At 36.1% G+C, this 12,039-nt stretch overlaps 1 protein-coding gene across 2 annotated transcripts in view; it reads left to right on the forward strand.

Annotated features, from left to right (window-relative positions):
* LOC117400350 (CUB and sushi domain-containing protein 3) overlaps positions 1 to 12,039 on the forward strand; it is a 524,933-nt gene that overhangs the window by 493,578 nt on the left and 19,316 nt on the right. For both annotated transcript variants that reach the window (XM_059022384.1, XM_034000180.3), the window contains exons 60-63: positions 3,440 to 3,613; positions 4,778 to 4,951; positions 7,613 to 7,686; positions 9,282 to 9,393. In XM_059022384.1, the coding sequence (XP_058878367.1) occupies positions 3,440 to 3,613; positions 4,778 to 4,951; positions 7,613 to 7,686; positions 9,282 to 9,393 (534 nt within the window). The remainder of the gene's footprint in view (positions 1 to 3,439; positions 3,614 to 4,777; positions 4,952 to 7,612; positions 7,687 to 9,281; positions 9,394 to 12,039) is intronic.

Below are 12,039 nucleotides of genomic sequence, written 5' to 3' on the forward strand. Positions count from 1 at the left end.
GACGTTTCTTCTTTGTCAAAGGACCATGCCCTCATGGTCCTCCACTGATTGTCTCCATCCATCTTCTGACTTAGTTACACGCACACAAAAAAACATGAAAATAAATACCAATTAATAATAATAACAATTATCTATCATTTTTCAAACACACAGAATAAATATAACTTATTGTCTCTCTTTTCACACATACACAAAGCAAAAGTAAACTACTAAAATACATGACTAAATAATAATATTAATAACTGCAGCTAAATAATGTCTCTGCTCTATACACACACATAGCGATACACAAATCAAAAGTAAACTAATAAAATATATGACTAAATAATATTAATAACTGCAGCTAAATAATGTCTCTGCTATATACACATACACAAATTAAAAGTAAACTAATAAAATACATGACTAAATAATATTAATAACTGCAGCTAAATAATGTCTCTGCTCTATACACACGGACATACACAAAGCAAACTAAATAATTCCTCATTCTTTTGCACAGCGAAAATAATAATAATAATAATAATAATAATAATAATAATAATAATAATAATAATAAATGCATAGCTAAAAAATAATGACTACAGGTAAATAATGAATCGTCGTCCTAAAACATAATAATAACAAATATAAATATATATATAGCTAGCAATACAAAATATACAACACCTAGATAGATGTGTAAAGTTTTGCCTTATATCTCCTGAAAAGTTCAAAAAAGGAAAAGAAAAATCTAGAATAAAAACGTATAAGTGAAACTAACTATAAGAACTTTGTATTTAATTTTTAAATTGATTTTGGTGTAGTACTCTTGTCTCAACAGTCATAAAGGATAGCCCTGCCAGCAAGCATGCACTTACTCACTCACACACACACACTCACACGCCCACACAGACATGACACAGTGAAAAAAAAAAACCTGCAGGTGTAAATAATCAAAAAACTAGTATAAAGTTAAAAACATTAAAAAAACAACAATATGGCAAATTAGTCCAAGTATGTTGATTAGCCCTCTTGGAATTGTAAAACCAGAGATACAGAACTTCGAATTCGCTGTGCACTCAGTCGTAATGGCGCCGACAGTGACACTCGTCTTCATCATCAAAATATTATATGTCCCACCCATCCTAGCCCTCAACCAATGGTATCGTGACATGGCCCATAGCCATGGCTATTACCCACATTTAAAAAAAAAACAAGATTGCTGGTTGGACGGCTAAGATATGGTGCGTTTTGTAATTGACATCATAGTATCAAAATTAGAACACGTCGGCAGGCGAGGCATTTCAGAATGACGTGTTTGCCTTTTTTCTGTTCCATGAGATTCTGACTCGCTCTAAAGCAGCACAACACGTTTTTGACCCTGATGGCTTTCCATAGATCACTATGTGGGCGTACAAAAATAAGTGCAAGGTATTTTTGTAATTTCTAGCGAATACGAACATTTGATTTTTGTATCCAAATACATGTCAAAAAATTTCTACACGAAAATCCTGGTTTGGAAATGTGTTCAGATGGCACAGGATCGGCAGATTATCCAGGAAGAGAAATGCAGTCCCCATTGGAGAATTCGCTTCTACATGGTAAATGCAGTCACCATTGGAAAATTCGGTTCTACATGGTAAATGCAGGCACCATTGGATAATTTGCTTCTACATGGTGAATGCAGTCACCATTCAAGAATTCGCTTCTACATGGTAAATGCTGTCCCCATTGGATAATTCGACTTTACATGGTAAATGCAGTCACCACTGGAGAATTTGATTCTGCATGGTAAATGCAGTCCCCACTGGAGAATTTGCTTCTACATGGTAAATGCAGTCCAATTGGAGAATTCGATTCTACGTGGTAAATGGAGAAAACAGATCACTTCCTGTTTGGATTGCAATTCTTTTTTCAAAGAGCTTTCAGAATCTTGTCATTAGGCCTTTAAAGAATGCAGAGCTGGAAAAGCTGTCTTTCAAATAAACTCAATTCAAACAAACTAGGATGAACCGCCCCTAAAAAAAATCTTCCAACTTAAAGGACGCAGAGCTGGAAAAGTGCCCCGGGGCAGAAGCGGCAGACTCAGGACTGTACAACAAGCAATAAGCGGGCACGGTGAAGCCCAGAGAGGCATGCTCCAGCTGAATGCATTCTCACAACCACAGTACAGAAAAATGCAACAATGCAAGCGAAAGCCTGGTGACCCATGGGGAAATGCAGATGGCAGAAATGGAAACAACCGGTGGGGTCTGCTGCACTGCGTGGCGTGGCCAGCGGGTGGACAGAGTGATGGCAACGGCCATATAGTCTTGAATGCGGATGACTAGCCATTTCAAATCTAAATTGAGAATCAGATTTAAATCGGAGTCTGCAGGGCTGTGTAGCAATATACGAACGGAAACAGACAGCCCATTCGGGAATTCAGCATTCGACCGAATGGGGAGGCGGTGGGTCCCAAGAGAAGGGATGCGAGAGGGAAGAAGCTGTATTTACCAGGTCTCCTTTAGCTGCTATATACTTGCTCCTTGCTCCTTGCTCCATGTTCCTTGCTCCTGCCCCCCGATCCATACTCAAGGTTAAAATAGTACTATTTTGTTACAAAAAGGAGGTGTTTTGCCTGATTCCATTACAGATTAGCAAATTCTGGCTTGACTAATTCCCGTAGCCCTGGCTAATTCAAAGTATCAAAGTAAACAAAGAAAGCCTTCGCCTCCACAGTTTACAAAAATGGGGAATGTCTCTGAATATATCTTCATATGACAAATGCAAAAGACAGCTCCAAAACCTCAACTTAGCATAAATAGTCAAAATACCTTTCAGCAAAATCCTTTTGTTTGTTAATGAGTCAAAAATAGAAAGTATGAAGCATCGTCATTGGCCTATCAAAAGTGTTTTTGTGTGTGTTTGTAAATTACTGAAAAATGGAACATTGAAACAGCAAACAACATTGAAAGCATTTTACAACTTGGATTCACAAGTTAGATTTCTTCAAAATCAGAATTTGTTCAAATCATAGGGTGCTGAGGGAGCATTACAGAATTTGTATTGTGAAAATGTTCAGTCAACATGAATGGCCTTACTAACTAAAAATATATTGCTAATAAAAATATTATTATATAAAGATGCAACAATGATTTGTTAAATTCATTGTTTAGTATATTTCTGTACCAAGTACAATGATAACTATGCTGCACACGTACCGGTGCTTTGGCATGCTTGAAAAAAAGATAATTATTCATAATTAAAACTGGCTCAAATAGTCTTTCCATTATTATGATAAAAGATATAGAAATGGTAATTTTACTGGCCTATAGTGCTGAATAACTTAAAATATACATTTCAGAAATAGTTTAAAGGCTACATGCACATGATTGTGGGCCCTATAGTTACCCATGAGTGTTTAAACAAGTATGTAGGGATATGTCATGCCTCGCTATGTTTAATGTTTTGGCAGCTGTTACCTGTCTTGCTCCACCACCAATATCCAATGGAATACTGGAAGGGATTTCTTTTGAGTGGGGAACCAGTGTTAGTTACAGTTGCTCTCCAGGGTATGAACTCTCTTTCCCTGCAATCTTAACCTGTGTTGGGAATGGAACATGGAGCGGTGAGGTGCCTCAATGTTTGCGTAAGTTTACTTTTTCTAGTCTTTCCCCAATTTACTGTAGATTTGGCAATTTATTATAATTTTTTTGGAAGTGAACTTCTGTTAACCATATTTTGAGTTATTAAACATGGCAACAACATGTCCTTAAAAAGTAAATCCAACATTGTACCTTTTTGTTTGCCCACTGATTATTCATCAAGGGGAGTCAGGCCAATCAAAAACTTGTGTTTGACTTTTCCTTGTACATTAATGGTAAATCAACTTTTTTTTTTTAGAATATGCAGTGTAGGGGAATCACTGACCTTGGTCTATTGAAATGGCACCGAATCAAAATGTTGCTACATTTTAGATAATTTGCATTTTGACTGATAAATCTGGAAATGCCATCAGATATTTGTGTGTCTCTAACTGCAATAAGCGTCCAAGTGTTTCTAGATCTGATGGCATTTACAGGTAGAGCAATTGAACAGACTCAATAGCCTTATTAAGACTGAACCTGTGCAAACCATAGTCAAATGACAGCAGAAGAAACATTGCTTGACTTGATTGTGCAGCTCTTTAAAAATATTTAGCACCTGAGGTCACTCTGACCTTTTTGAATGAACCTAAAAAAGTGTTTCATACACAAATTTGAGATGCAATTAGATTTAGGCTTTAATGACTGATGCAAAGGTCATTTTCTAACAGAACAGCGCTCAGCAACCAATAGGCCACTGTACAAAGAAAAGTAAACTTCTATTTAAAAAAATAACAGTTTTGTAATGAAAGAGAGATTGAGGTATTACTTTTATACAGCTAAAATAGGGTTATTATCCCGAATACCACCAGGTGAGAGGAAATGAGTGACAGTCTGATAGTTAATGTACATTATAACAGAAGAAACAATCCATTTGTGTTTCAGATGACTAAATTGCTCAACCGACCTCAATGTATCAAATAATCCAAAACCTGTCACTATCGTGTCTACTATGCCATTATAAAGTACTTATACATATCCTGCAGCAATTTCTAGTCGCTGTATTAATAGGCATTGTAATACTCAGGCACTGATTTATATAGACAACCTGTCATCTTAGTAAAACAAATCTGAAGTTTCTTTGGCTTTTATCCTAAATAGTACACATGAAGTAAAGGTTTTGAAATTTAAATACATTTTAGGCATGTTACTGTACATCTTTTTTTCAGCAAAGTTTTGTGGAGATCCTGGTGTCCCGAGAGAAGGGATGCGAGAGGGAAGAAGCTTTATTTATCAGTCAGAGGTCTCCTTTAGCTGCAATCCTCCATTTCTTCTTGTGGGATCCAACACAAGAATATGCCAGGCAGATGGAACATGGAGTGGATCCCAGCCTCGCTGCATAGGTACTGAGAAACCAACACTACCAATAATCTGGAAAAGGATTTCTCACAATAGAAAGTTATTGCTAAATACTAAATTTGTCAAGGAAGTACAAAAGCTTCCGATGCATGTTTTGCCTTCATTTTCATGCTCATGTTTTGAGTGGTTTATTTATATTTTTATTTTTATCATTTAATATTGGTTAATTGGGCAAGGTTTCTGTTACTGTATGTAGATATTTATGTGGTTGTCATCAGGTTTACATTCAGAACATGGACTAGTACACAATGCAGCTGTTCATTGGGAATAACTAATCAGAACTTGTAAGCAAGTTCCAGTCCTAATCTAGCATGTAAACACAGTACAGTTACATTGATAAAAATGCACACTCATATTACTTCAAATCAATATAGAAAGATGTGACTAAAAAACTGTAAATGCAGCCTAATGTAAACAGATCTAACTTCTGGCCCAAAGCAAAATTTGAATTACTTTGTTTGATGTTGCAGTTGGCCACACCGTTGATCAGCCTGCTCTGTATAGAACTGTCTGTGGAACACAAATCACTGTGTTTTATTTTCCTAAGTTAATGTGTTGTGTTTGTATAAAAAAATAAAAATGAAACACAGCCAATGTTTCTAAGGGATAGTTTTTCTGCCCACTCTGGACAGAATAAAGTACATTGATTTTATGCTGTGTTTCCTGCCTTTTTATCTTTCTTCCATAAAAAGGCAGGAAACCAAGCATAAAATCAGTGTACTTTATTCTGTCCACAGTGGGCAGAGAAACTAGTGCTTAGAAACAACAGTAAAAAAAATAATAATAATAATAATTCTTTAGCAGTTTATGCAAAACATCGTAATCAAACTGTTCTCAAAATGCCAGAGCAGCGTCCACGTGTTCCCAGTACGAGTGCAAGTGGGGCCTCTTTCAGGCGTGGTGTCTGCCTCCTAGGTTCGACCCCATGACTTGTCCCATGGCAGTAATACTGCAATTTTTGCAGGACCTATTTGACGATGGGAAATCCCCCTCCACATTAAAGTTGTATCCGGCAGCCATTTCAGCTTGCCTTGTTAAGATTGATTCTGTCTCCCAAGGAGCTTACTTCCTGGTGGGGCAATTTTTGAAAGGGGCATGGCGGCTTCGGCCGCCTGTGAAAGGCATTGTTCCTTGCTGGAAGCTAAACGTGATGCTTAATGCACCTCCATTTGAGCACCTGCATTCAGCTGAGCTGAAATGTGTATAATTTAAAGAGGCGTTCTTGCTTGCTGTCACCTCCGCTAAGTTGGTGAGTGAAATGCAGTCATTCTTTATAGTGAAAGCCTGCTTATTTTTACAGAAGCCAGGACAAAGGTCACACTCCATATCAATCCTGCCTTTTTGCCGAAGACTCGGCGTTCCATGTCAACCAGTCTGTGGAATTGGAGGCTTTCCCTCCACCTCCTTTCCAGCCTGACAGAGAGTGACAACTCTGCCCAGTTCGGGCCCTGGCATACTATGTTGACAGGATGAAAAGCAGGAGGCAATCGGAACATTATTTTGTCTTCTATGGGGCAAAGTCCCATGCTCAAGCCCTGTCTAAGCAGCTGCTGTCTAAGTGGATAGCAGACACGGTCAGGACTGCCTATGAGCTGGCCAAGTGCAACATCATTTTAGCATAAAAATGCTGCATTATAAAAGTGTGTTTTTAATATTGTTTTAAAAGCAGTGACACTTGGTGCTTCCCGTACAGAGCATTCCAGAGTTTTGGAGCCCTACAGCTGAATGCTCTACCACCTCTGTGTTGTTTTTTTTTTTTTTTTTTTTTTTAATTTGTGGGACAGTAAGCATCTGTTGCTCGGCAACTGCTCTTTCTAAAACTTTAGACAGAAATGGAAGATTTGAAATAGGCCTGTAGTTATTAAGAACATTGTGATCTAAGGTAGATTTCTTGAGCAGTGTTTTTACAATTGCAGTCTTGAAAGAGTTAGGAACAATACCTGATAAAAGGGAGCTATTAACAATATTTAATGCTGTGGTATTTATTTTGGCGAATACTTCTTTAAAAAGTGGAGTAGGGATAGGATCTAATGCACATGTAGTGGATTTCATCTTCTTAACTATATTAGCCAGATCCATTTGACTAATCAAAGAAAAATGATCAAAAATGTGGATTGGTGTACACTGACCCATTTGTTAATGGTTACAATCCATATTTGAAAGGCAACGTTAGGTTATTATCATAACCCTGGTTCCCTGAAATAGAAATGTAACCATTAGCCTTCAAGTCACTGCATCCATGATTGCAGCAGGCTTGAAGGAAAAATGGCACTGAGATCTGTGGGTGCAGTCCTTTTGATACCTCGGGGGCGGAGTCATGACTGTGTCACAGGCTCGGTGAGCAGCTTTGGTATACAATATTCAGGATTCGGGTCTTTAGGAGGCAAATACTCATTCGGTAATGGTTGCATTTCTGTTTCAGGGAACCAGGGTTATGATACTAACTTAACAATTTGGGCCTTTTTTTAGGTTGTTATTTCTCTTCCATTTTGACAAACATATTGCTTTAATACTTGCTTTCCTAAATAAACTCGTCAATGGTCTTTCATAATGAACCTTTGATATATATTTTTTAAATTTAATGGTTATTCTTTGATTATACAGTAAGTTTTGAACAACAATTAATTATTTTTTTTGTTCTTTAGAACCTACACGCACCACATGTGAGAACCCAGGAGTCCCAAGGCACGGATATCAAAACAAAACTTTGGGATTTCAGGTATTGTATTGTTTCCTTAACTGTTCTTGGTAAGTGGCAATTCCGTGGTTCACAGTCGTCACCTTCCTCAAGGGTTCAGCTTTTCAGAATCTGTATTTAAATCCAGTTCATGTTAATTTGACTAACTAACCATTGATTCTTCAAGATAAGCATTTAGACAATGTTTTTTTTTGTTAGTTTATTTTGTGTTTTTTTTAGTTATATTTTATAATTAAGTAACACTTTATTCTGCAATGGACAGTAAAAGGGAAACAGTAGTAAATAGTTAACTGTAGATTACTGATTATCCTCTGTGCCCATTGTGTTGAGATCAGGAACTGATGAAGACATTTGAAGATATTAAGCACTTAGTCTTGTACTGTCAGTCCTGATCATTTTAAGATATCTAAATGAATCAGTTCTGCAATACATTAATAACCCAAACCTTAACTGTGTCCTGTGAAATATGATTGTGTTGCTTATATTCATATTTTATTCTGTGATGTGGCCAAATGAGATTTATTGTCCAGAGTAGTGAATCTCCATGCTGTAAAAGTATGATGTGAAAGCTGACGTTACTGGTACTTACTATCTTCAGCTTAATACAACTGGGGATTTCTGTACATTCAAAGTACTGTAAAATGCTTTGGAAACCTGTGAAAAGTGCATGTCTGTCAGTTTTCATCTTCAGTTGTAAAAATATATTACTTAATCCTTTTGGACTTGGGATCTGCTTAAAGAGATTATGCCACTGGAGAGACACATTACTGAGATACGTTTGAAAACGTTAACCTAGTGGACAATAATGGAATCCAGCAGTGCCAGCTGACCCATGCAGTTTTTAACAACCTTTCTCATTGAAGCCCATGTTCCACGTTAATGTTATACTTCTATTACCATATACCTCAGTGATATCCTAAAGGTGGTTCAACTGATACAGACTTTAACCACATACAGTTTATGTATTCAGCAATGATAGAACAAATAATATGCTTAACTTTGATGATTTGAGACTTGAACCACATAAAATGACGGTTAGGGTTTATTTCTTAACAGTTGCATATAGAACATAATGGAACAATCTGAATACCCTCACTGTGTCACCATAAATCAAACATTTCTCAAGGAAAGCACACCACCTACTGTGCGCAATCTATACCAGAATGGGAGCAGGTCAATATTCCAGTTTAATCCCAATTAATTTAAACCAAAAAGCAACTTAAAACTTAAATATAGTAATAAAAGCTGTTAGAGTGGGAGACTTACAGTGCTGTTCTTTGTGACAAATAATTTGGATTTGAATGATGTTTTGAATATATGTTTATTGATAACAGGCCCGTTTGACAAAGGAGAACAACAACTAACAAGAAACAATGTTAATTCACTGCTTCTACCTAAACCTAACATGATTGTTTTTAGTGTTATAACATTAAGATTTTTCTGCTTGCATGAAAAATCATACAGTAACAGAGGGAAACTGCACTGGTGCAAACAGATCAACTTGTCAATTGTATCAGTGTGATATTTTAAATACAGTATGTGTCATCTCTTCTGTTTGAAAATTAAGCACAAACGTAGTTATTTACTTGCTTATTGACTTAGTTTTATTGTACTAGGTTGGAAGTGTGGTTCAGTTTCATTGTGAAAGGGGGTACCTCCTTCAAGGGTCTACTACACGGGTGTGTCTCCCGGATCTCACCTGGAGCGGAGTTCAAACCGAATGCATTCGTAAGTAATGGTATTATGTATGCTTACATTCATTAGAAAATGATTCAGTACCATCAGCTAATCAGCATCCAGCTTTAGCGGTCTTCTGTTAGACAGTAGATGCCTGCTGGAACGTCACAGCATCAACTGTGAATAAAACTTGAAATCAATCCACGCAAGTGCCCGCTTTTTCATTTTGACTTGCGGTAATGAAAGCTCAGTTCACAGTTATTCACCTGTCGTGAGACTGTCACAAATGTTGCAGTTTGTTTTTTCTGAGCACCATTCAATCAGCTGCATGTCATTAGTCCTGCCACTAGGTGGCATAGAAAGCAGAAAATGCAGTAAACAAAACAGCAGGGAGCGCTGTGGATTTAAATACTAAGCTATAAAGACAATCGTGTATTTTGTCAGAGCGCAGCTAAACTGCAAGATATTGGAGGCAATTGGAATGTAAATTAACTGCACTTCTACATGGCAAGACAAATAAATAAACTACAGAAGAGCCTGTCATAATTGACTTTAATTTAATTTAATTGGCTCCAGTGGTCCGTCGAATACGTAAAAATATCATACCTCAGATGGAGTCATTATACTACATTGTAGTTGCTTTATTAATGTTTGGGAATTATAAATGAACAATGTCAAGTTCATCAGTGTGTCTAAAAGATCAAAGTATGGTACAGCATGAATACTATACAAAGAAAATCAGTGAAAATTATTACAAAACAAAGCACTGTAATACAGCATTTGGCAGTTTACAAAATAGCATTACAAAAAGCGCTTATCATGTTTTCTCTGTCTATGCCAAAGTAATCCATTTTTTGCACCGCATGTGTTCACCCGAGAAAGTGCTCACACAAACTGTCTGGTGAAAAATCGCGAAAAAATGTTTTAACGGTACAGAACAGTAATTATATGAATCTCTTGCTTTCTTGTTTTCTTTTATTTAACATGGTTAAACTGGGCAGTTACGTGTAGTGACAGCGTGTTAAACCGAATTCCCAAACGCAACTAAATCAACTAAATCGATTCTGCCTTGTTAAGAGCTGAATTTATTGTTTTAGACCCATAATAATGTGTCAGTTTCCATCAGTACCATTCAGTTGGTAAGAGCAAGTGCAAATGACACATGCCACAGATCCAATAGAGGGTCAATAGAGGGTGTCTTACAGGATCAGATATGACAGGTTATACTGTATAGCCTAATTAAACCAATGCATACCTACAATTACAAAATGAAAGTTATCATCATCATATCTAACACTGAATTTCACATAAGAAAGCATTTTACTTTATAAATGATGAATGTGTTACATTTCAGTACCCTACAATGTCATGCAATGGGGTAATGAGATCATAAAACACCTAGATTTGCTCGTAACACAGTCTGACAAACAAAAGGAGACCTATCACAGGATATATCATGCATTCCTTTTCCCAAAGACAAAAAATAGCACTACTGTTTTATTTTGTTTTCATTTATTTTAAGTTAGCTGCTTCTTTTTTGCCTACCCCTTATTTAACATACAAATGTAATATTTATCAGGGAAAAGGTTTTGTTATTGCTGGATGCTGAAACTAGGACAGTTAAAGCCCCTCCCACATCTACGTAAATTCCCACATATATATGTATACAGTATATATATATATATATATATATATATATATATATATATATATATATATATATATATATATATATAATATTTCATAAATCTCATGATTTTCGTAACATTATTTGCTCTTTAGAAACGAACGAGAGCTGTATCTTTATCAGATCGAAATAATAAATAAGACACTCAACATGATAAAAAAAAAAAAAAAACTGATCGCTATTAACAATATATATCAACTCATTACACATTAAAAATTAACAACATCACATCATAATCAAGACCTGAGAGAAAACGGTAAGTGTTAATCTCAATATATTTCTCAGTATGGCCCCATTTATCTATGCAATACAAGTAGCAAATATACTATACATTAAATTATTTTGCATATATTTTACATTTTACATAACCAGCAAGAGCGTTATATTTACGTTTTATATGTGGTGAATCATTTTAGTCAAATTAGAGGAACTTACAGAAAAGGTTTAATATTGAATTCCTCATTAAGACCTCTTGGTGGACATTGCTTATAACTAGTAAATCCAAAAAGTTTCTCTTCGCAGTAACATCCTATTTAAATCTCCCCCCTCCTAGGAACCTGAAGATGTCCAATACCTATATATTTAAGAGATGCAATATTATGGTTTTCTTTCAAGAAGTGCAGCCAGCCAACAGACTTTGTAAATCTTTTCTACGGATGCTACTCCTGTGTTCACCAATCCTAATTAATTGGCATCTCATAGTTTTTCCCACATAGGCTAGGCCACATGGACATTTGATCATATATATATATATATATATATATATATAGAGAGAGAGAGAGAGAGAGAGAGAGAGAGAGAGAGAGAGAGAGAGAGAGAGAGAGAGAGAGAGAGAGAGAGAGAGATATGTAACATTTTGTTGCATGTTATTATACCTTTTATATCAATTGTTTTGCCAGATGATGGATGACAAAAGGAAGTACATTTATGTGAAAAATTAGATTGGGCACAACAAACACATTTATAATTCCCATCTGGAATTCCATCAAGTAATGTTCTATGAACAGTAG

Source organism: Acipenser ruthenus, chromosome 4 (genome assembly GCF_902713425.1).
Source record: "Acipenser ruthenus chromosome 4, fAciRut3.2 maternal haplotype, whole genome shotgun sequence".
NCBI classification, from domain to species: Eukaryota; Metazoa; Chordata; class Actinopteri; order Acipenseriformes; family Acipenseridae; genus Acipenser; species Acipenser ruthenus.